The following is a 26,444-nucleotide window of genomic DNA, read 5'->3' as shown; positions in this document are numbered from 1 at the left end:
CAGATCGTCCTCAGTCAGTCAGACTTGGTCCACACCTCTCCAGCACCATCACACTCAGCACCGGCTCCCCACAAGGATGTGTATTGAGCCCCCTCCTCTTTACTCTCTACACACACGACTGCTCCCCGACCCATCTCTCAAACAGCATCATAAAGTTTGCGGATGATACCACCGTAGTCGGGCTCATTTCAGATGGAGACGAGTCTGACTACAGAGATGAGGTCAACAGACTAACAGCGTGGTGTTCAGTTAATAACCTCAAACTAAACACCACTAAAACAAAAGAAATAATACTGGACTTCAGAAAGGACAGAGCGGCCCCGACCCCACTGCACATAAATGGGGACTTAGTGGAAAGAGTCCACTCCATCAGGTTTCTGGGTGTGCAGATATCTGACGACCTCTCCTGGACTGTCAACACCACGGCGGTGGTAAAGAAGGCCCAGCAGCGTCTCCACTTCCTGAGAGTGCTCAGGAGAAACAACCTGGAGGAGAGGCTGCTTGTAACCTTCTACAACGCCACCATTGAGAGCATCCTTACGTACTGCATTACAGCGTGGTTCGCAGGGTGCTCTGCAGCAGACAGGAGAGCGCTACAGAGGATCATAAACACAGCCCAGAGGATCACGGGGTGCTCTCTGCCTAACCTGGAGACTATTGCCAGCTCTCGCTACCGAAGCAGAGCTGGAAATATCATCAAGGACTCCTTCCACCCAGCTAACCAGCTGTTCCACCTGTTACCCTCGGGCAGGCGGTACAGATCCCACAGAAGCAGGACTAACAGGCTCAGGGATAGCTTCTTTCCCAGAGCCATCAGAGAACTAAATAAATAAACGAAAGCAAAAACATTCATTCATAGGGAAACACCACTGGAAAGTGCAATAGTCTGATGTTTCAGTCACTTTGTCCTTGCTGCTATATTTTGTCATCTTGCTGCTAAATTTTGTCATCTTGCTGCTATATTTTGTCATCTTTGTAAATGTCATAGTCATAGTTTCTGGAAAAATGTAAACAACATTTTCATATTCTTATTTTATTGTTAATATTTTTATTTTCTATTTTTAAAATTGTTATTTATATATTGTATTTTGCACCAAGGGAGTGGCACCCAAATTTCGTTGTCCACAAAATAACGACAATAAAGGCTATTCTATTCTATTCTATTCTATTCTATTCTATTCCAAAGCTACAAAAAACAAATGAGTTTTATTTTACAGTGAATTTCACTCTTATACAAACATACTTATATGTAGTGTATACATAAATTCAAATTCTCATATTTCTTATTATTAATTCTCTTACACACTGGACCTTTTAAAAGTGCACGTAACTTTTTAAATATTGACCTGTAAATGTAAATAAATGTTTTTATATTATATATTATATATATAATTGTTCTAATACATTGCTTTGTTTCCCCCCCGCGCTACCGTAAGTATTTCATTTTGAAAGGGGAACCCGGAAGTGCCGTGTGTCCTCGTGTGTAACTTGACACCCTCAGATCAGCTTGTCCTTCCCTCAGTGCAGAACTTCACATCACCATCACTTCTTCTTCTTCTTCTTCTTCTTCTTCTTCAGCTGCTGTGAGACACCGCAGAGAGAACATGGGACTTTAAAACTGCAGCATGAAGAAACACTTGTAGCTTCATTACTTGTCTTGTCATAAGTCTGCGCGCGTGGTTCTCCGTGGAACAAATTCACGCCTTTGCACTGGATGCTGAGATAATGCGCACAAAGTGACGGGGCTCCTCATCTCTTCTACGGTCCTCAACGAGTTTATACAACGCCATGAAAGGTGAGTAACAGCGCGTGCAGTCAACAGTCACGTGCACGTGTTTAGTTTTGTTTACTCTTGATTTCGATATAAACATGATGGACTCTGTGCGTAATTGTTGTGGTGTTGCGCTGCGCGTCCACATCTGGATGACATTACAGCCCTGTGGCGCACAAGTTGTGAAAGACTCAGTGAGGTTTGTTTTTTCTCTCTCTCTTGCGTCTTGCTTTTAAGAAATAAAACTCAACACTTGTTTTTCACAACTAGTCAACGTCACAGTGTAAAAAGTGGAAACTGCCACATGCATTTGTCATTTAGAAAATAAAGGAGAGATGCAGTTTCCAAAAGGCAGGAAACAAAAGTGCATGATGACAGTGAACACCACCTGTACTCTGTGCGTGCATGTGCTCACACTCCTCCACCAACATGTTTAATCATTTTACCAAGAGAAAACAAAGTTTCATTCACCAACACTTCTTAAGAGGACATTAAGTGATGGTTTGAAGTGATAGTGTAGTGGAGCTGGAGTGTGGACTGTGCTGTGTGTGAGCCCTGTGCTGGAAACCAGTTAGAGACACAGATGCTCACTTTCACAACACATTAAGCCAGATTTTAGCCACTTAACAAAAGATTCAACTCACTCAATAAACACTCACTTAAGGGATATGTTTGCCACTTTATTTCACTTTTTATTTGAACTTTGTGTCACTTTCTAAACCACATCAAAATAGAGAAAATCGGCAACTTAACTTCACAGCTCACAAGATCGGTGATTTGTTTTGGGTACTTGACATGTTTTGTTCAGGTTTACCTAAATGACACAAACTTAAAAAAAAGTTTAAAAACTCTATGGACTTTCGTGCAGGGGGCAGCGGGCAGTTCTCATATGTCAGTTTCCAGTCAGGAAAGGTGAAATAAAACAGCATAAATATTCTTATAATATCATATAATATCACACCAGGCATTCATTTTATACGGTGATGCTTGTGTTATGTGGCTAAAATGTGTGATTCTTTGTGTCACACTAATCATTCAAACAGGCTGCATAGGATTTAAATATTCTGACATGTATAATATTTCACAATATCTATTTAATCACTTTAATTTTTAGTCCAGTTTATTTCTATATGTCATGAATCTGACGTATAGAAAGAAAAAACACTGATGAAAAAAGGGCCCGTTGGCTCTTCGTGTACCATCCGAACGCCCACCAACAAACTCAACCCTCAACCCTCCCTGCCTCCCATGACCCCCCCCCCCACACACACACACCCACCCACCCATCCATCCATCCATCCATCCCCTCCTCTCAGTTCACTCCCATCTGTTTAACATTAGCAGTGATGTTCTCCGTGCTCTGCTCCAGTCTTCAGCGTAGTGTAACAGAGTGTAATTAGGGTTTACTGTCAACAACCCAGAGAAACCGCAGCCTGTGGCTTTTACAGTTCTTTAGACCTCCTATCCACACACACACACACACACACACACACACACAGAGTCCATGCTTCACTCTGCCTATAACAGAAAACACTGTATTCCACCAGAACATTGTAATTTTTGTGCTTGTGTCGTTTTTCCTTCTTTCTGTTTCATTTTGTTTGTGGACGTCTATACACTGCACTGTCATCGCCCCCCGCCCCCCCCCCCCCCCCCCCCCATACACACACACACACACAGCAATTGCGTGCGTATGACCTATTTCTGTCATCTGTTTCTGATTATGTCACACACAGACGACTTTGCAGACGAGGAGGAAGTACAGTCGTTTGGATACAAGAGGTTCGGTGAGTGAAAACTTTTTTTAATCCCCTTCCTCTGAAAGTGTAAGGGAGGAAAAAGGACGCCCCGTTTGGAGCGCGGATGATAAAAAAAAGTTTTATTGCTGTGAAAATTAAATGTGAATTAAAAGGTGCTAAGTGTGTGGGCTTGACTATGTACTTAGGGGAATATGAAAGATAATTAAAATCCCCAAAGAAACACTTTCTTTTTTCTTATGAGAGCAGACAGATAAGCACCTGTCCTTATATTTAGCTCCAAAAACAGACGTGGTCTCTGTATGGCTCACAAAGTGAAGCCAATGTGGAAATGTATGAAACCTGTATTCTCTTGAATGACCACTGGGGGGCGACTCACTTTATTATCAACGTCAGTAAACATTTTTCTGTGGATTCTGAAGCTCTAGTTTTAGGTCTTTATTGTCCCATGATATTATATTGTGTACGTTTAAAGTCACTTTTATGAATCTACAAATAACCAGGATGTGTCATGGTAAGTAACAGGAAGACTCGGTATCTAGCAATGATGTATTTTTACTTGTCAGCACTTAAGAAGGCAGGACAGCTCGCTTGGTTCTAGAGAGTACATTTTACTGCCTTTAAGAGGTTTTGAGGAAGGTCCCAGAGTCCCAGCTGTTTTCTGATATGAATGATTTTTTTTATACGGATTATTTCTTAGTTATGTGTCAATCTGTGAAAGTGAAACAGAAAAATCAACCTCAGACCAAGAAATAAAAGCAACTCTGCCCTGTAAAGCAACACAATTAAATGTGGAAACTGAGTTTTTTTTCAGAATAAAACTCACCCTTGTTGAACTCATTTAAACTAATTTTCATTCATCCCTTTTAAATTTTACACTTAATGACAGAACGTTATTATATTGTATGGTAAAAAAGATCAAATGTACAGAAGGTTGCTAATTCTCCACATACAGTATAGTCCTCAATCACCTCCATCCTCTCATCCAAAAATGGCCTCTTCTGGTTAAAACCGCGTCAAGGCCTCAGAACAGCAGCTCACAAACCAACTGGCGACACCATGATGGGCTGACACTCACTTGTCCATCGCGTGTGTTTTCTGTTTCTTTTGGGTTTGAATGTAAATGTGAGTGACTGTGAGTGTGTGAGGTCCAGCGACTGCTGACAGAGCTCATTAGATCCAGACAATTGAGAAACTCTCCTCTCTCTTTTATCCACTTAAACAGAGACACTTTCAAACAAACGCTGACTCACACAATCGATGTGGACAACCTCAAAAATGTGGAATTAGTCAAACTCAAAATTGTCCTCCTCGTGCTGCTTATCTGATTGTTTTGGAGCAACACACGTGTATTTGGTTTGTCCGCTGTAGCTTCGAGCAGCCACGAACTCAGGCCATCTGGAGCGTCAGCAGTTTCTTTTTTAAAGTTTTCCCAGCTGACTTGTACATTGTTAGTGGACCAAACAAGAGCAGAATGATAAGGCTTAAAGGCACGTTCATGCAAATGACAAAAAACAAACAGCGTTTTCCCACTACCTTGTGTTATCTTGTCATGCGGTTTGAGCTTTATTTTCCATTCCCACATTGTGCTTCTGTGTCAATAGTTGTAGTCAGAGTTCCCAGTGGGGTCACAAGGAAGAACAAAGTTTAACCACTTAAAATACTCACCTTATAAAATCTATGCCACACCAAAGTCCATAGAGACTGTGTTTTAACCCTGAGGGGACGTGAGACACACCTGTCAACTGATGCCTTGTTTTGTAAGTGCGTGTCACTTAGTGAAATCTGAGCAAAGGATTTCAAATGCCGAAATCACAAAGTCATGTATATGAACTCACTGATGGAGGAAGCAGTGGATAAACAATTTTGCAGTCAGTTTATTTTGGTTGGGATGTAAAATCACTGATTTTCTCTATGGACTTTGGTGTAAGACGAGAAAAATCAAACATGTGTTTAAGATACCGCAGACTTAGCAGGTGGAGATTTTATTGGATGAGCATTTTGTGAAGTGGCTTAAATCACTTTTTCTTCATGTCAACATAGTCAGCACTGAGCTACGTGTTGTATCTTGGCATCAGCCCCCAAAAATCCCATGTCAGACTGGACACCATGCAGAAGATAAAGAAAAAAATACAACCGCAACATGTGTTTCCAGATAAAGTGTCTACAGTCTTCACTGTCAACAAAAGTCAAGAATTTCATGCCAAAGCAAAAGCGTTCCCATGACTAATACTTTATGTAAATGCCTTGCTATAATTTGGTGGAACTGACCCTTTTAAAATCAGCATCTCTTACAACTCCAGTACGGACCGTTCGCTCCTTTCCGTAGCTCACGCCTCTTGTGATGTGTCTTAAAAACTACAGTTTTGGTCATTCTGACATGTTTTAAAAATTAAGAACATGATGTCAGTTTGTTGTGCAGTTGCTCGGCTACATTTGTCTATTTTGGTGGGAAAAAAAGGTGGCGGCGAAGCTTAAACACTGTGTCAGCACAAACACTCACACATCATTATTATTCTCCTTGGAGACTGCGCTCTCGCTCCATTACTTTTCTGTTGTTTCAACGTTGATCAGTGCTGCAGCCGTGCGACCGGCTCACCCACAGCCCATGAGAGTGGACGTCGGGCCGCGGACGACACTGTTTGACCCGGCACCAAGGGAGACGAAGCCTCACTGTGTAAAAACACCAACCCCTTTCATCCGAGTCACACAAGTAGAGGCATCCTGTTTGTCTTTCTCTGTGAGCGCGTGCGAGTCCCGCGCATGGATTAGATTAGAGAACAGTGGGGGGAGAGCGGCCAAATCCACCTCACTTTTAACTTCACTCAAATGAACTCTTGACTCTTGGAGGAGTAGGAAGAGAGAGCGGCTGAACTCTGAGCCGAGTGTTGCTGGTCCTCGCGGGGACACGGCAGCTGTTTGGAGGGGTCGGCTCCATGGGTCTGCCTCATCCCTCCAGAGGCTTCATTGTGCAACAGAGCTGCATTCAAGCAAACCGTCACAAACCCTCACTCTCCCTCTATTAGCGTGGTAATCTTCGTGCTTGGGGGGGAGACAAACAGTTATTTCCTCTCGGAATATTTTGCTTTAATCCATTACATTTTCCCCCGCGGGACAAATAGTGCATGTCTGTGTCTAGTTTGTAAAAGGAACCCTTGAGTTCAAAAGACAATGATGTCACACGGAAACAGAGAACACTTAATCTCGCTTGTTTTGCAAAGTGAACATGGGTAATAAATTACTTTACACAGAATCAGTGTGCTATTATTACATTAACAGAAGTTCTGTCTTCACTGTCTTCCACCACCGATGCGTCTTAAGCCCCATTTATACTCGATTTTTGTCCGTTTTTCATCCGTCCGTCCCAATTGTCATCTCCGTCACTACCCTACATACCTCGTTTTTTTTCTCCTTCCACCTTATATCAATACTTATTGATACCGTTCTATAATTGGATGCTGAGGACGCGTGAATGGAGAGGTGTGTTGTAGAGATGTGCGTAACACACTGCTCACCTCACCGACAGAGGACAAGGACTTATTTTTAAACCGCTGTAGTGAAGACTGTAAATCTTTTTACACCAAGCTTGTTGCCAGCTGTGTGATCTCATTTGGACTGACCTCTGTAGTTGCTGCCTGACCGACCTTGTCTCAGGGATTATGTAGTACATAAATTAGAAGTTCTTAAAAGTGAAGCCAGTAGTTTGTAATCATGATGAGGTTTTACCTGTAGTAAAGTTTCTATCAGTGTCGGAGTCTGGAGGCAACACAGGGGAGGAGGAGGACTGTCTAAAGCAGTCATACATGTTGTAATAGGAATAAGAAATAAGAAACCAAAAACAGACCTTAAGAGTTTAGTGTTTTTCGTCTAAAAGAGCAATTTGATGTTTCAAGACACTGAAAATTAAATGTTCACAAATTGCTGAAGAGACACAGAGTCTGTGTTCTGTTGCTGATTAAGATTGCATTAGGACTGAGATGAATTTAGGTCTCACTTCTGAGAACATTGTTTTTCAAACGTCTCAACGAGAACCCTTTAGACGTCAGTGCAGTTGCGTGAATTGTTAAAGGATAAACACAGCGATCTCTGATCTCAGCTGTGTCGTACGCTCCAGTGCAGCGGTAATAAAACTCAGGCACAGTGTTGCACACTCAGTTTCTCCACTGCTTTGGCTGTAAATCGCAGCCATTCTGTAAAGAGTAAGTATCATGCGTGTCATCAACACACACACACACACACACGTACAAATGGAAGAGTAATGCACATGTCTTTAAAAGTACCTTTGGGGAGTTTGTACATGTGCTGACGTATAAGTACTGAGTCAGCTTTACACACACACACACACACACACGTTTGTGCAGCATTCGTAGTGAGGACACTCATTGAGACAATGTATTCCCTAGACCCTTACCCTTACCCTTAACCATCACAACTAAGTCTTAACCCTCAAAAACTCAATTTAAGGGGTGACAGGAATCTGAGGGCCAGCCAAAATGTCCTCACTCTCTATGGTTTCTAAGTTTTTTGGACGCACACACAAACATATTCTAGATTGAACCGTTTCTCACTCTGTATATTACACAACTGTCACAACCCAAAGCAAGTATACATCATGTATATTTATTTACAGAATAACACGCATAGGGACACATTTTTCCACTCACTTGTATACAAGTGGAAATACACACACACACGCACATTGAGAGAGAGAGAGAGTTCATATGGTAATCTCATCTCTCTTACTGTCGAGTTGAAGCCAGGACACAATTGCTTCCACAGTGCTCTGCGTTGAAACATATTTATTTTTCTGTGGGGGGTTGACAAAAGAAGGCCATCAGAATAATAACAGAACCTACCTGAGCTTTGGCTGAACTTTCACAAAAGCTGGTATAACAATCGGTTCACTGGCGATCAAAAATAAATGCCCTTGACTCGATTCGAGCCATGAAACCCGCGAGTCACTAAAAAACCTTGTCACTACAAAGTCTGTGTTGCGTCTTTGTTAAAAGAAGAAAGAAATGTCGTAAGTCAGGGCAGCTACGTGCACGTCGACTAAACCTCAGCGGGATAAGAGCATAAAACAAAACACGGTTTATAGTTACCATCCAACAGTACTGATCAGTACTAAAAGTGAAATACACAAGCTTTTACCAAGTCCAGGCAGTGGCATAAATGGTCCAAAAATAATATAAAATCTAAAGTTCCCACAGGGACAGATTATGACAAGAGGAGCAGTTTCAGCCGTCACACAGTGTGATATATGTGTTCACTAATTTGGTGTGGCTCATGCAGGAAGTTATAAAACATGAAATGGCCCTTGATAAGACAAAAGTCCCCCCATCCTGCTGTAAAAGGAAGGAGGCAAACAAAAACAAAGCTAAAGTCGGTGACAATGTTAAATCAGATGTTCTGACTGAATGTTTGCACGACAGTCGTACGACTCTTTAATAATTCATTGAGGTTAAATAAGTAAAGGTTTTGCTGTGGCTCTCCCGTTCAGAGTTTGGGTCTGTGATGAAACAAAGGAGACCTGGTTGCTCTGTCCAGCAGGTCCACCTGGGATCTACACAGATCTCTGAGTGGGGGTCTCACTCCCTCCGCCGCTGTTCCCACACATGTGGGCTTTTTCAAGAGGACGGCCTCAGGAGGTTTGTGGCCAGTGTGGAACCCAGAGTGCACTAATCTATTTCCTGCATTTGTTATGGTTTCTCCAGCAAGGCCTGAAACGCTCCTGAAGCCGAGCACAGAGCTGGGGTGTCTGTTCCTGGAACCAGCTGTGTCAGCACCGCCGGGGCTTGGTGTGGTCCGCTGGGTTTTCCCTGGTTTCATAGGCACTGTTAGCTGGGGGTCATAGTGACACCTCACGCACCATCTCATCCATCCTGGTTAACGTGGTTGTGTTAACATTACCAGCCAACGCCTGTCAGGCACTGACACAGTACATGCTGTCATGAGAGGCTGCGTAATGTTGGCCAAAGTGTCTGATGAGGACTTTTATGCACTTTGTTGTGGGTTCTTTGGACTGTTGTGTTGTGGTTTTCTAAAAATGTCCCCTTTGGTTTTTTCTTAAAAACTATGTGGCAGGTCTTCACTTTTGAAACTGTACAATGATTTCTTTACAGTCTGCATACCAGTGGCTTTTTTGATTTAACAGCATGCCTGTACAAAAGCATTTCTTCCATTTTTGGGTGCACGTCTTCTTTTTTTTTTCGTCTTTCATTCACATTTCTTAAAGCGTGTTTCCATTATATAGTTCTAGCTCTACTTGCCTTACATCATAGTACCTCCTCAATGTAGCACGGCTGCACGAAACTGCAGTGACGTTTTTTTATACACAACAAAGTATGGATGTTACACTCCATGTCTGCGTTTGTGTTTGTTATGTTCACGTCATAAGAAATAAGGCTATGCAGACGCTCGTTATTTGTTTATTTTTTAGATGTTATGCTTGTCATTACTTTATATGATGGTAACAACTGATAACTAAAAACTGAATTCATTTGTCTGGCCCCGTCTCTACACTCGTAGACCACACTACACCACTGCTTGTGAACATAGTAAAGTATTTTGTAGCTACTGTACAATTCACATTCAATTTACAGCCAAAACAAATGCTAATGTTGCTCCATACCTGCTGGATGCAAAAAAAGTTATCCATACTGACTAAAAAGCACCGTGTGATGTGCTTGTCTTTTGTTTTTGCTGCCCCCAGGTGGCCAAAATCAATCAGGTAATGTCCTTTAAATGTTTAGTTTAAAGTGCTTCAAAGTACTTGAAACTGCAATAAGCACGTGTAGAATCCCCAGACACAGGCGTCGTTAAATGTAAACCTGACCTGAGCAGGTCAACCACCTGCTGCAGAGATGGCAAAGCACTTACTGAAGTCATCTGCTGAAATGAGACGCACCCGCAGTAAAACGGCCTTTTTCTTTGACTTTCAGGCACTCATCTGGTTAAAAAACCAGGAACTAAAAATTGGCCTTGTGTTTCAAGACAATCTTTAGTATCGCACTGGTCCAATTTTTAACCCATAATCTTTATAGGAAATCATTTAAAAGTCTTCCTACAAAGACATGGATATATGGGCTTTACCTTGTGGAGGCCATTTGATAAAATTGGGCACTAAGGAATTTTAGAGGTAGGAATTCCTTCTGAAGCATTTTAGCAGGGGAAAATCACAACACCTGTTCTTTTTTTCCTTGCGGCCCCACACCTGTTGCTTGTTCCCTCGTTATGGTCCTCCACTATAAAGAGGCATGTGTGCCGGTGCTCTGTTTGTCTCTGATTATACTCAACAGCTTTGTCATTTGCTTCAGTTGAGCCCTCAAACACACTGTGACATTCTGAGCCTCCATAGAAAAAACATGGGTGATGTCAGTTAGTTGTAATTGGAGAAATGTTAAATTATGTGCATGGGGTGAATGCAACTCTCTTGAAGTCAATTTTTGTGTCACTTTCCGGCGAGAAATAATAACATAGCTGATGTTGGCTCACTGGTGCTAATGCTATGACCAACTTTAGTGACTTTGTTAGCATGGAAGCTGTGTTAAATGACCTTTAAACAGTTTCACCAAAACACAACACGGCTGAGTGCCAGCTCATTAAACCGGCATATCATAAAAACACCCACACTATGTGGCTGCAGAACTCTGTGTGGAGTCTGAATCTTCATGCTACAAGCTAACAACCAATTCAGCTTTTTCAAACCTTACCGAAACAACACTCAGAGCCAAAACAATGCACATAAATCATCCTGCTGTGTCCTGAACTCACATTTTATCCAAAATGCAGCTGTTTCTAGCTAACGTAAAAACGTCAGCACGGACTGTCGAATGCTGCGTTCACACCAAACGCGAATTTCTGTGCGTTTAGGACGCCTGAAATTCACCCATTTAATGACTGCACCTGATGAAAGATGACAGATGACATGATTTGTCAAACCAACTGAGCGCATCAAACTCTCGTGATAGTGTCCATGTGTACAAGAGCGACAGTCTCAATATTCCTGCTACTTCCTTTTGTCTAGTGACACTATTTCCTGTGTCCAGTGTGAACACAGCATAAGAGCAATAGTTAATTTCAGGGGCTGCATCATTTGTAGGTTGCATTTGCGAACAGGCTGAATCTTTCTAATGATAACTTAGCTCACGATTCATCGCCGGTGAGGAAGCTAACGAGTTAACTAAGCCGGTTGCTCCGAGCAGCTCAAAGTAGCAATTAATTCCACGGTAACAGCGAGACATGCTGGTGGAAAATCCTCTGTGGACAAGACAGTCTCATTCTATGTCAGCCATTGTGTTCCATGTTGCCTCGGTGGTCTTCACAGCTATGCCTCAGTAAATGTTGTCGACCGCATCATTTGCTGCACTTCTTTTACCTCTGGCACTTCATAAGCGTTCCTTTTTTTTTTTTTTATCTTTGCATATTGACTTCTTTGTTCCCTCCAGTGTAATGACCGTCTGAATCTGGTAGCCAGAACACAGCTTTATTTATTTACGTGATAGTTTTGTTTTAAATATAATATTTTCAAAGTCCCGGGGACATCCAGTGTGTTTTTACTGTGGGAGAGCGCAAAAGAAAATGTCAGCCAGCGCTACAAATTATACTTCCCAAGCAAACAGCCAGAAACAATGAAGTCTAATGTGATTAGAAAACAGTCGGTGGCTTACAGAAACAACCCTTGTGTCTCAGTTTCACGTCAGGCGTAAGCCTTGTTTTCTCTTAACAGAACAAGGAGAATTTTCAGGAGAAAGCTGTTGAAACCAAAGCCTCGAGGGTGTGAACCAGAAGACAATGTGCAGACCAGAGATGAGGGATTTCCTTAAATCTGGTTTTGGTATAATTAACAAACCTAGGGACAGACGGGGGGAGAGATAACACCGACTTTGCTGAATGAGCAAGAAGAGCAGGGGCCACCGAGCGAGACAATATTTCATCCCCAGAGGTGGGAAGGGAGTGGAAAAGGAAGTGGGAGAAGGTGGAGGAGATGCAGCCGGTTGTAAGAGCAGAGCAGGAAGTGGATGGATGGGTTTGGAGGAGTAAGAGAGGAGTTGTCCATGAGGAGATAAGAATTCCTGTGAGTGTGTGATGGTAGTAGATAAAGCAAAAGGGAGTCAGTTGTAACGGTATAAGATCCAGCTGGACGTGTTTATCTGAAGCTCAAACCACACACCTCATTACATGAAGAGCGTACGCACTCACGTACACCGTTAAATAACTGTTTGGTAGGTGCTGTGGTGTTTCAAATTCCACTAGATGCTCGCAGACATTTAGACTGGCGACTTATCTGTGCTATAATTCAATCCTTTCAACCTGGAATCCAACAGATCTGAGTGCAAAGAAACGCAGCCAACGGGGGAAATGGCAGCAGATCACAGAGGAAATTTATGAATACGTCATTCTTCTCGAAGCTCTCTGATGTTCATTTTAGGGTGACCAGCAGCACCGGTGGAATGTAACTCAGTTCATTCACACACATGTTGCACTCTAGTATAATTCGGAGGGCACTTGAGTTGCTCAAATCAAGTGTTTAGCTGTGACAAATAATGTTTTTCATAAATGGCATATTGGAAATCACTTGGTGACAAATTTACTGCAATTGATTCATCGTCTCTTTGCCAACAGCAAGATGTTGGCCGTTGAAAAAGCTACACATTTCAAGAACAAATTGATTTTAGGTTCAAACAATTCATGCACAAGCAAAAGCGAGGCCGCTCTTGAGGGTTTTTTTTCTCCATATGTTCTTAGTCGAGTACGAACGACAATTTCAACAATTTATAACACTTTTATAGCGCAAAACAAGGCAACAACAATGTTGTGAATCCTGCAAAGATTTGTTTTTGCATATGTATTACACATTTACAGATCTGTGATTTGAAAGCAGCAGTCGCGGAGTGCGATGTCGTAATCATGGCACACAGATTGATTTTTTTTGCAGTCTTGGCATCTGTTCTTGCGTTAAACTTCAACAAACTGCACACTACATTTGCTTTCGTGCAACTTCCATCACGCTTCAGTCTCATTGTGTGTGCGTGTGTGTGGATGAGTGGTGCGTTTGTATGACGGCAGTGTTAAAATATGGTGTTACGGAACAACACTGAATCTGGACTCTTGATTTTATTTCAGTCGGCACACATCAGCACTCTCCGAAAATGACTGGGAAAGTACTTTCCTGGTTGTAATTCAGACTTGGACGTTGACACGAACAATGTTAACAATCTTATGATTACAATAACTGTTATATGATGTGAACGAGGCAGTAGAACCTTCCTGGCTGGTTAACGTCCACATCTTTCAAACCCAAAGCCCCTGATTTGTTGCACAGATTTTCTTTTGATACTTGGTCCAAAGCCACAATATTGAAATTATACGACTTTTTCTCACACCTGACAAACCGGCTCCAGTTGCACACACACACACTGATGCTCAAGGAGAGATAATCGACATTGACGAGTGCCACGTTAAGTAAATCATGTGACTGCATCTTTCACTCCAGAACAGACAGGTAGAGGAACTCCAACACAACAAATGGATTTACCATCACAGACCGATTTCCAAAAAGATCCTAAAAAACTTTTATCCAAACTTTCCACCCCCTTGTTCCCTCTCTCCCCCTCTCTCTCTCTGTGTTACTCTGTTATTAGGCTGAATAAAGCATTGGTAACGTAGCTGCAGGCACTGAATGCGAAGAGCAGGCTTCAGTCGGCGATGTTTTTGCCAGGACACATGTGCTGCTAGTTAGCGGCCTTTTTTCAATCACTGTGTCAGTGACATTTCTGACTCACCTTTAAAGAGTGAGGAAAAGCAGCAAACCCCATCTGCCATCCCCCCACCACCCCCCCATCCTCAGCTCTCACACACTGTAATAACCCCCAGTGTCCTTGACGTGACCCACATGCAGATGTCAGGAGGGTTTCTGGAGTTCAGCTTCGCCTCCATATAAGTGCCTTTGAGGGGGGTTCAAACACACGGTCTGACTCATTGATAGTAATCAAATAAAAGAATGGCAGAGTGAGCTGAAGGCGCTCGAAAGCACCTGCATTCTTTTAATGTCTCCCTGTGAAAATGCCTTCTTTCTTTACTTCTGGCGCTTCTTTGTTCGTGGCAGGGAACATGCTTTTTTACGTCAGATATTTCCATCGTATTCCCTCCAGCGTGTGTCTGTGCATGTGTGGGTTCAGACCTGAAACAACACACAACGTCAGACACACACACACACACACACTATTGCAGCACAAACTAATACACTAAACGCACACTAAAACTTCACCAACACCATCCGGCAGCAGAACACACAGACACACTTTAACAATGAACCAGGGGATTCTAATGCCTCCTCTGTTACTACAAGTTATAAAACCTAGTAAATCTGCTCTTCACAGTCCAAAATGTTAATGAAAGTGGGGGAAACGACTGCGAGGGCTGCCAAGATCAACCTTCAGCTTCCTGGTTTGCAGAAGGGGAGTTGAAGTGTGGAGGAATAGTGTTTGGATCCAAAGCCCTGTCAGATGCATAATGACTATCACATTTTCCATGTGTGGCTTGTACTGCAGACACAGTGAATTCACCAGATTCATTTTTCTGGCACCTTACATAATGCCTATTATGCATATAGTACTTAAAAGATTAATAGGACAGTACATTTTATGGTTGCGTTGGTTGTATGAGGCACTGACACATAGTCAGCACTGACCTTAACTTCAACTAGCCTGAGATATGTACACCTGCTTGAGTGTACAGTCATTTAGGGATGGGTTTGCCACTTTTGACTGGAAACTGAAGGTTGTGCCACTTTGTAAGCTGCTCACTCCTGTCGCCAAAGTCCACAGAGGAAAATCTGCAATTTTACACCGTGGAGGCACAGGAGTTGCTGATCCACTGCTGGCTTTATCAATCATTTCTAATGTGTTATTTTGTTACTTGAGTGTCTGTTATTTTGTTACTGTCAGATTTACAGAAGGGAAACAAACTCATGACACGAGGCAGTAGCAGACCAGTAGCTCCTGTGTCCCCACACGCCAAAAATGCTGATTTTCTCTATGGACTTTGGTTGAGGAGAGTGAGACGTTAACAAACTTACATTTTCCAGCCACAAAAGACAAAATTGAAAATGTATTCTGGTAAATTTTGTCGTTTCAGTTCCTCATAATTCCTGTGCAAAACCTGAACAATCGGCCACTATATGTCCCTCTTACAAAGAGTTTTACTGCACATATCGATGGAGCTGTAGGAAAATATCCTAAATTATATTCAGTAAACAACTGGATGACACAATTCTTCCAACCATTTTTCTCCCCCCCTGCTCTTCTTCGTCGAATCAAAGCAAACAGTTGTGTGTGCGGAATAATTTAAAGCCATTGGTGTTTGCGGTTGGCGGTAATTAGCACTTTCGGTAACTGCCGTTGATTCACTATCCAGATGTCAGACATGTCACGCTGCCTCTGCCGCTCAATCTCCCAGGCTTCAGCGAGGTCTGAGGTAGAAGAGCGTGCCACCCTCACGTCTGGAGTGTGTCTGTCTGAACAGGATTTGGCAGAAAAGGAATTCCTCCTGTTCCTGAACAGGATGGTTTGTTGTCATTCGGACTGACGTGCCACGCCTTCGCATCTGACCGCAGATGTGGTGGGCCACCCAGTAGGAACTCCAACACCCATAATGCTGCTTGCAACAGCAGACATTTCCATTGTTGCCCAGCATGCCGTCCATCTTCCAACCTCCACCACTTAAGATCTTTATCCTGTTGACTTTGGAGGCTGCTCAAGATTCAGAGGGAAAAGTGTGTAACTGATCATTCGGCATGTGCTTTGCCGTCACTATTAAATATGAATTATTGTGCTGAGCCAGTCAAACAAGTGATCGTAATTTTTATGTTTCCCACTCTGACGTTTTCCACTGTGGCAGCACATTTTGTCCAGATTTTCTTCTCCAGTTACACGATATTAACGTTAATACGCCGATCGCAGGTTTAAAGCGGGAGTAGGCCATGCGTTTATGGGGTGATTGATCAATAATCCCATTGTAAGCTTAGTAACTGTTGTTCCTCTGGGCTGTGTTTACAGCTTTGAAGGAATCTCTCACGTTGCCCGTCAGTGGAAATTTTACTTTTTAAGCAAAAAACAAAGAGTTGCTCTCAGTGATTGTGGAGCATTTCAAAGATTTTAACTATTTCTGTCAGGGTCCTGCCAACTGCAGTCCAAAAAAATTACCTTTGCGCTTGCTTATAAGATTATATAACCACAATTTATATATCATATCCACTTCTGGATCATAGCGCATGAACAAAATTGCGTACAATCCAAGTTGGCATAAAAGTTAAAGGGCTCATTAAGCGACTAAATTAATTTAAACCCTCTTAATGGTTGTTTAACCACCTGTCAACACTTTGGCCACAAAGTCCTGTTCCTATTTTACAGCACCTCTGTAGTCTCTCACAGCCACTGTCAAATGATAGAACTTCTTGTTACAAGCAACCCTGAAATCACAGAGCAGCTCTCTCCACAATGACCATAATGTTATACCAACATTCCCCACAAGCGACACCAGTGGTATCGAGCATAAAACCTGCGGCTTTGGATAGAAACATGTCAGTCCGGAGTGGATCTGTCGGAGAGGAAACGCGTTTCCCTCGCTGGGTTTTTACAGAACACAAGATGTGAAGACCAGTCCTCCTCAGTCCATATGGCAGCGTTTGTGGTGGATGTGGCCAACCTGGTGATGAGTTTGGCTGATGTGGGCATGATCTTTAGAGGAACTGTCCACAGAGGTTTATCCCAATATTCCTGCTTTGCTCTTTTACTGCTTCAAGGTTTTATCTGGCAGCAGCCTCAGCGGAACAGGAACTGTAGTCCAGTCCATTTACATTTCAGACGCTGTTCGTGCAGAGTACGACAAAATTCAAGTTCTTTTTTTCGAAAGTTGGAAGTCAAATTTTGCGGAAATGGACTGAAGATATGATCAGCCACAGAATAAAAAAAAATAACACACATCACACTTTCCTGTTTGCCCGGGGACATGCATAAATGCATGAATCTACAGATTTAACTGTATCCTCATGGTCCTGGTTGAAGGTCGGTCACTGCAGGCATATGGAGATGTTTTTTGCTGACTGTTATCGGTTAGCGTTGTTCTGCTGCTCTGCGTCAGGCTCTGACTCCATCACTAGTGTGACACCGAGATTATTTAGGTGACAGGTCGGCTACACACATATATAAAAATTGAATGTGGCCTTTGCATCCAGAAAGAGAAAAATCAGTTTTTTTGACCAAGAAGTCTGTTTGTATTTAAGTCTCAAGCCATTTACAGTCATGAACTCCAGAAACCGGGTCTGGACATTTTCTTGTGCTTGCCGTTCACATTTCAATGACGCAATAAGAGATTGTTTGAAGACAACCCGGGCACCAGATCACTCGCTCTGCTTCCTGCACGCTCAGGCCAGGTGAGCTAATGCCGATGTGAACTATTATTGACGTTATCCATGAATTTGTTTAATGAGTTGGCAGAAGATGTTCTGGATACATACAGCCACGCAATCTAAAGTCCGGACAGTTTTGTCATGTTGAGGGTGTGGCTGTGTTGTGATTAACGTTGCAAATGTCATGCACAATAACCGGGCAGTCTGCTCACTGTCAGTGAGACCTCGCTTCCCCAAGATAAAATTGACTTGAGAAACAAATGGGGTGGTGTCTATGAATTTCTTCTTGGACAAATGACAGGAAACATGACTGGTCTAGACTGTGTGCTTTTGGAGAAATTGGTCTTAAGTGTAATAGCGGTAGGAAGACCAACAGTTAAGTGGTGGCCATCATGAGTAGTATTATGCATTTATAGCCTTTGGTATTTGCTTAAGCTGGGGAGTTTGCAGCTGGATTCAAATGTTTCCCGTGGACTCAAAGCTTCTTTTATAGTGTCCCGTGATCTTTTTGTTGCAATCGCCGCAGTAATTGCAACAGTCAAAGACAATAAACGGAGACAAAAAAAAAAACATTTGTGCGACAGACAGAAGTGGATCTTTAAAAGTGGGGGAAAACATGTGCAGTGGCGCATGTTCTTATTTCCCATAAAAAAATTTCCAAAGGCAGAAAACTTGGGGAAGGGCATGCCACAAATACCATTTTGTGGTTTATTATCCCAGCTGCTCATCGAGGGCTGAGATGCCATGTTATTTATTTTATTTTCTGGGTTTCTCCAATCGGCGACATCTAGTTGTTTGTTTTTGTTTGAAGGACTTGCCAGCGCTCTTTTGGCCTTGTGGCTCTTTGTAGTGGTGTTCACATTTTGACTGGCACCTGAACCACCCAGCGGGAGATCCAACCCGGGAGAATTGACATCGATCAGATGAGGTTTTGGAGACAGAAAGACTTAAATGCAGGTCTCTGCAGCTGAGACTCGACTCTGTGGGAAGGTTCTGGAGTTTGTAGTGTTCAGACAAGTGGAATTTAACTTTTTTTTGTTGTTTTTCTTGTCCTGCTTTCCCACTTTGAACTCTCTTTGCTGAGGGTGTAGCTATCGAATTCTGGATGCTAATGGGATGGCCATCAACCAGTGGGCCACACACGCACACACACACACACTTAGAGAGCAGCAATGTTTGGGGTGCCCAATCTCTGATGTTTTGCTTTGTAACTAAAACCCAAGTCACTCCATGAGGCCCCAAATCCAAGCGCTGAGTAAGTCTTTTACCGCACTCCCCTCCGTTGTTGATCTACTGTAGTTTTGTGGAAAGACGACCTGTTTGTGTAACTGCAGCAAGCGCTGAGTCTGAGCAGAGTCCGAGTGGGGGCCTCTAGGCTCGTGGGAGGGACCGGGGGGCAAAGAGGCAGGAGAGGCCGTGGATGTTGCCACAGCCCGTGTTCCTGTCTGCCCACCACTTTGAAAACAATATTTGTAAATGTTTATTTCTCTCCCTTAACAATCAGCCAGTGAGACGTTCTTCATGTAGGACGAGGGGGTTGTCAGTATAGCCGGCTCTCGTCTGCATTATTATACTGCATTGATGTGTCATCCATTTCTACAGAGCCATTTAGCATCTTTTAGCTCCACCTTCAGACAAAGACAGTGAAGAGCTGGTAAATTAGTACTTGAAGCACAGAACAATATGACTGTTAGTCGAGACTTGGCACAATCATTGATATTGTACTCTTGTATTGTATTTCACTTTTCTCGAGTGCGGTGCAGTCAATTTGAACTGGTGCTGTGACAAGAATGGTCCTTTTTCATTGTGTGCTGCTAGAAGTTGTTGAAGTAGGTTTGAACCTCAGCAAGATCCTGTTTGAATGAGGTTAATCACGCAGAGGAAAGATGCTAGAGTAGCTTTAATTGTTTTCACACTGCAGGGTTTTGTTTCTCCTTAAAGCTCAGACATTTTACGATGTCACATGACGTCAAGATGGACCTTTGGTTGTGACAGCATCGTTTTTCATTGTTGCATCCGCCCACTTTGTGAGACGAAAATACAAGGTTTTAACAAATACCCGACATTTCCTCCCTCTGTCATTTTTAATATATAACCCAATGAAGCTGTCTTTTGATCAAAGTAGATCTTAACTGAAGAATTAGTTCTTAATGTGGGGGGGGGGGCATAGAGCCTCTCTCCCCCACAGTGCGGTGGCAGACAAATGGAGCCTTGGAAAGCTGCTGGATACTGTAATGTTGGTTGCCTCACGGTTTCACAATGCTTTGTGTTGGATGTGGTACAAAGCACAGGGAGCGATATCCTGTCATACAAGCACCACTTCTATTTTTTATGTGCATGATCTGGCCCATGTCACAGTCCCTGAGAGGTTTTTGGCTTCTTGTGGATGAAATGTGACAGGCACTGGCAGTTTTTACAGAACATCCATCATTGCTTTCTCTCCACATAAGATCTTTAAATCCTTTTGGTTCCACACAAACTCCTTCTCCTTCTTTTTTTAAACTGTTTTGATCTTCTACTATATACATTTGTCCTCCTGTGAATGAGAGCTGGCAGTGTCAATCCTGTCTTCACTCCTCCTCTCACTTCTCTGTCATTCACATGAGCCCGCCTTGTCTCATGTGAGGAGGCGTATGGTTTCCATCACAGGTAATAAAAGAAATGGAGCCTGAATTCGGACCACACACGCCGCTGGGATGGTGTCACTTTGCTGCAGGGCCCCCAGAGCCATCTCATGAATTCAGAGACCTTTGGCCCTAATTCTACACAAGGACAGGATATATCATCCATGCTGTTGTTAGACATATCTGTAGGTACAGTAAGTCAGGACCTCCATTCTATGAAGGCACATTTTCACTGGTCAAACACTTAAACCCACTAACATCTGGCTTGTGTCTGTCGTAGCATGTGATTTACATTCAAAACTGGTTTAAATGACTGCAATAGATACTGGGTTTTTTTGTCAGTCCTAAGTGAGCGTTCAAACATTGATCTAAAGTTGTGAAAGATTGAACCTCTGTAACATTCAGTCATGGAAACTCTTTAGTCTGACTAAAATCGAGCTAGTCTTAGTCGGACTAACAGACCTGGATAATGCAATTCATAGTCCGATTACTCCTGCATGTATGCGCTTAGTTGGACTGGAGTCCTCCCCGGGTCCTCCTCGGGTTTTTGACCCTGAAATAGAAGGAGACGACGTATAAACTGCAGCACAGTTGCTGGAAATCATACGGCGGTGGCGACAGCATCTTTCTTTGGACAACACAGCAACCACAAGAGCCGCGCTCCTTGTAAACTGTATCACGATTAACATGTACAGCAGGTACGAAACATACATCACCCCTCATCCATCCATCTCACCGTTCACTGTTTTTTCACAGGAAACTGATTCAATACGCACTAGCTACTCGGACTCTGAAAGTTGTCCGATCGCCTGTCTTAGTCAGACTACGTCCTTAGCTCGTTGAAACTGTGCATGCAAACTAACAGAAACAGAAACTCAGAAACTCAGAAACTCCTTTACTTCTTTAAAAACATTTGATATTGAATATAGTGAGATGCTCCACAGGACTCATTTCACTTTAGAGTTAAAGCCACAGCTTACTGAAGGTCACTGATTTATGTCCACAAACACTGACAGTCATGGCCCTGTGCGCGCACACACACACACACACACGCAGATTGTTGCAACATATGAAACAGAGCAGGCCACGTACCTCACCATGCCACTGACGAAAGCTGAGCTGAGTGTGAGTCATTCACTGGGCCATCATCTGCCTCCTGACTGTAAAACGTCTTGGCTTAGATTACGGTGTATCAGGGATCTTGTAAAATCATGTCTTTATGAAGCACAGATGGCATGGAAGATGGCCGCTCGTTAAAGACACACAATTAGAAAGAACTAATTCTTGGTACAGTGACGGGGGAAAAAGAACGGGTTTTACTATAAGCAGATATACTGTGTAGTGAAAGGCAGCTGCTTGTAAAGAGGTACCTCACTCAAACTCAGGGCTGAATTATGTTTTTGAGGCTTACGCACTCAAACTCAGTATTTGTACATACTTTAGTAACGTTCAAATAGATTTTAGCAGATAAAATGTGGCCGTTTGTGATGTATTTTCATTCTTGCTGGAGATGTTTTTTCAAAAAAATAGTAAAACAATATGATTTTACTTGAAATGGCTTTATATCCGATGGAAAATAGGGCAAACACCATTTATAATGAAGTATAGCGTAAATTTGGTCCAAGTTATCCATCGAATACCTCGCCTTTCAACCTATGTCAGCTCGCGCCCCTAAATGCATCATGCACAAATGTGTCGTTAGCAGCTTAGTAGTTGAAAAATGTCAAATGAAATGAAGGTTCTGATATCAGTATCGGACAAGGGAAAAGCCCATAGAGAGCTTTTTGTCCTTTCCTCATTTCTGAACCTTGGTGAAAACAGGAAACAAAACGTTTCTGTCCTCATCCACGAAGATAATTTTGAGTAAAGAAGATTGACAGAGGATATTCCAGTGTTCATCTGCTTGTCTTAAACTCCTCTGGTATAATTCACTGATTGCCCTCTTGCAGTTGATCTGCACTCCGGTTCCTGGAAGCGGGACGAGTGCATGCTCGGCAAAAGCAGGGATCCAAATCACAGCTTGAGTGACCTAAGCTGACAGCTTTGTGTTCTCATCCGTTACTATAGCGTTCGCTCTGCTATTTACACTAAATAAACATTTTTTTTTAATTTTTCTTAATGTGGCCTCCTGGACATTATTTTTGGCGATTCGGTTCCAACTGAAGGCCAAACTGCTGTCATGGCCATGTCAAGATGAAAAAGATGTAAGCTGTTCCTTTGTGTTCAGGTAATGAGGCTAAAGCTTGGAGTAACTTTACATAGATTTCTATAGATCGCAGGAACAATGGGTGTCTTTGTGGAGCCAAAATGACAAAGGAAATCTAGTCGCACGTTAAAAATGCCCGGGTGTGTTGTTTTTGGAAAGACCCCTTTTTGTTGGGAGCATTGTTTTTGTTTTGCCTTTAGCAGGGAAAAGAGATGTTGTAAGCCTGCGGTCTGAGCGTCCTGGACGATGGTGGTTTTGTGGTTGTGGTCGGGGAGATCCAGTTGCATCTGACTGTGCAGGCAAAATGGAAAGATGATGAATCGGGTGTCTGATTTATTGATAAGCAGCCAAGCTAAAGCAAACTGAGTCTTTCCGATGTTGTACTCTGAACTGGGAGGTTGGTGTTCATGTATGTTTTTTTGTCTGTCTGCCCAAACTTCCTCATCTTCGAGATAATTGCATTTATTTTCATTGTATCATCAGACATTAACTCATTACTCCACATGAAGCCTAACTTAATGCACCACAACCCTCAAGACATTTCGTCCATGCGTCTGGATTCGTGAATCTTGGCTCCGTTAGCGTTGCCGATATTTGAGGACGTGTGAAAGACGACATTTGTCCGGAACTGTTTGACCGTTTTGTCGTGTCAACAGTCGGTTGCTGTGTTCATGTGGAACCATGTCATATCCCAGATGTCTCTGTTACTTAAAGATGATGTTTTGGTTTTCACAGCTGTATTTAACAGGAGGACCAAAACCGAGTGGATGCTATTTGTCTACACAATTATGTCCAGAACTAACTGAATCAAATCAACTATAAAATAATTTCCTCCACTTATTACAACAGCAACATGAGTAAGAAGATATGAATTTGTCACCTACGTTAGCAAAGCCACATCGCAGCCCAGACTGTTGTAACCAGCATGCATTAGCTGTGGAGTAAAGATTATTTTTTTATAATACATCTTATTAATGGGTTTTCGATGGACTATCTGGTTTCCAAAAACATGCAGATTTGGGGCTAAGGCAAATGAACACTCTAAATTGACCATAAGTGTGAGTGTGAGTGTGAATGTTTGTTCGTCTCTATGTTGGCCCTGTGATGGACTGGCGACCTGTCCTGCCTTTCACCCAGTGTCAGCTGGGATTGCTCAGATAAAGCGGTAGAAGGAAAATGGGTATACCCAATATCTCCACCTATGCTGATGATATACCTGTATATTTTTTTCAAAAAGCAGAATAAAAACAGGAAACATTTGGTCCCCACAAATCAGACAAAACACCCAAATATTAAGATGAAGCTTCCCCTCAGTTCCCCGCAGTTCCGTTTGTCTCTCTTCCGTATTTACGCAGCTCGCGCAGGAAGCAACCCACTGGGAAATGAACAGCCAGCAGGCTGTGACCCCTGATAGAGCCGTAGCCACCCCGCTGGTGTGTCGACTCTGAGGGCTTGAAAGGATTACAGCTGCTCCATCTGATTCTCTGCTGTGTAAACCTGTGAAACCCAAATCCCCCTTTTTGTTGTTGTGTTGTCAGCCATGTGTGTTGTGTTATGCCAGGTGTCCTCCACATTTGACAGCCAAGCCAAAATTCTCCCCTTACCCACCGAGCATCGCAAGGCCATCACTCAATTGTGGATGGAGAGAAAAGCCTTTTTCTTTTTTCTTTTTTTTTGTTCTCCTGTGTAATAGTTTATACCCTTACAAAGTGTTTTGGTATCATTTCAGTGCGGTACATTTGTAAACACTGTCAGGGTGTTTGGATTGGAACAGTAAATCCGGGCAGCGGCACCATGATTACTGTGAACTGATGAACTGATATGCTTGCTTTATTGTGGAAGTATGCCTGAGCTGACACCTCAAATGTGGCAGCAGTTGCAAATGATTCAATGCAATCATTTTTCGTGGCTGGATTCCTAAAGTGCACTTCTGCTGTTTACAGTTAATCCAGTGGCGGGGGAAAAACTCTGGTAACTCCTAACTGATATCTCAAACACAGCTGTGGTAACCACAGATTTTGAACAAAAATGTCTTTCCGGCATTAATACTCAGTTTGAGGAGTCCATAGAGGCTCTTTACATGATTAAGATATATGTTCTGGCCATGTTTTTGGCTTCTATACTCTGAGGTCACTCTCAGGTTTGTGTGGTACAAAACATCCATAGCAACATTTCCATGATTTTTCACTTAACCATGCCTCTCACCTCCGCCTCCACCTCTGGCATAACTCTTCCCCCCCCTACATAATAAACAGACCTTTATTTGGTTTATGTAAAGATGTCATACCTTTAAGCAGTTGGACGGAATTCATATATTTTTATAGAGGATTTCAGAGTGCAGCTTTAAGGCAGAAAAAGTGAGGTATTGGTGCAATTTAGCCTGAAAGGCCGTGGCAATGAATCGAAAACAGTGGAACACATTTGAAACCTCCATTTGAAACTGCTACGATCAATCATTGTATTACGTTTGAGTCAAAAATAGTGAACATGAGAGGGTCGCTCTCCGTGAGCCGTTTCTCTTCCAAACACGGTGAACAGTGGTTTGAAGAGAAAATCACCACATGCTTCTTCTTGCTCAGCACTAAAAAACAAACAAAGATACTAAATACAGGGAAAACCATGAAATATGAAGTTGCCTTAGTGACATAGATTACCCAGGAGTTGGTGGAGACCAAATAAAACTGGACTAACTTGCCAACACATTCTCCATGCAACACCATGAGGCGATAATGCATCAGAATAATCACTGAAAGTTTAAAGATACAAAGTATTTTGATATTTCTGCCCATCTTTTTCCTTCTTAGGTACAAAGAGCACTCGTACTCTAACATCTGTCCTCAGTTCGGGCTGATTGGTCAGTCTGGTTCTTCATGCCTGAAGCTGTGAGTCTCTGAAGATGATGAGACTCACACTGTCTGGTTTTTTGTGGGGGAAATGCAGGGAGATCAGTTTTAAGTCGATGAAATAAAGTGAGTCTGTGCTTTGGCCTGGGAGCCACTGGTGTCATTGGAGCTGGCAAAGAGTCTGTTGCAAGCGTGTTTTTAGTACGCTTGCAACAGTTTATTTCCTAATTCGGTTGTTTTACAGTACTTGCCCGTGCTCTTTACGGTAAATCTCATGTTCTCACAGGTTGGCAGGGCGTTTAGGGGACCTTGCTTCCAGCTGGAGTTGGTGTTTGTAACATTTAATGAATTATCCCTTCCCATCCATTACGAGTCATGTTGTTAACGTTGGCTTTTAAACCCCCATTGAGACCTTGGGTGTCCAATCAGCGCTGCATTTATGATTTATTGAAGAATTACCTCATTATTTAAAACACAGTTCAACGGGACATGCGCCGCAGTCTCTGGCACTGGATGGTTCCTGCAGTTGCACAGGTTGATGAATGATAGTCACTGACTGTTTATGGGAATGTGCAGTGGACATGCATTGAACTTTCTTTATATCGAGGTAAGAGACGTGAATTTTCTTTCCAGCGGCATCAAAACCACACACACACTCTCACACTCACTCATACCATGCGCCCTCCAACCTTTCCACACACGCACACTTCCTGAATGGAGAATGAAACGCAGCTGTTTTACTGTCAGCGCTGCAGATCTTGCCACTCATCTGTCATGAAAGATATCCTCAGAAAGATATATTCCTCACATGTCCATGCTAGGCCTTTTAGCTG

The 26,444-nt window shown here is 42.7% G+C and overlaps 1 protein-coding gene across 1 annotated transcript in view; it reads left to right on the top strand.

Annotated features, from left to right (window-relative positions):
- The first annotated feature begins 1,509 nt into the window (after positions 1-1,509).
- Positions 1,510-26,444, top strand: part of LOC131462357 (collectin-12-like) — a 33,478-nt gene continuing 8,543 nt past the window's right edge. Inside the window, exons 1-2 of the mRNA XM_058633478.1 lie at positions 1,510-1,795; positions 3,508-3,558. Of these exons, the coding sequence (XP_058489461.1) occupies positions 1,789-1,795; positions 3,508-3,558 (58 nt within the window). The 5' untranslated portion in view covers positions 1,510-1,788. The remainder of the gene's footprint in view (positions 1,796-3,507; positions 3,559-26,444) is intronic.

The sequence above is a fragment of the Solea solea genome, chromosome 1, assembly GCF_958295425.1.
Source record: "Solea solea chromosome 1, fSolSol10.1, whole genome shotgun sequence".
NCBI lineage: Eukaryota > Metazoa > Chordata > Actinopteri > Pleuronectiformes > Soleidae > Solea > Solea solea.
This window is presented reverse-complemented; position numbering and strand designations above follow the sequence as displayed.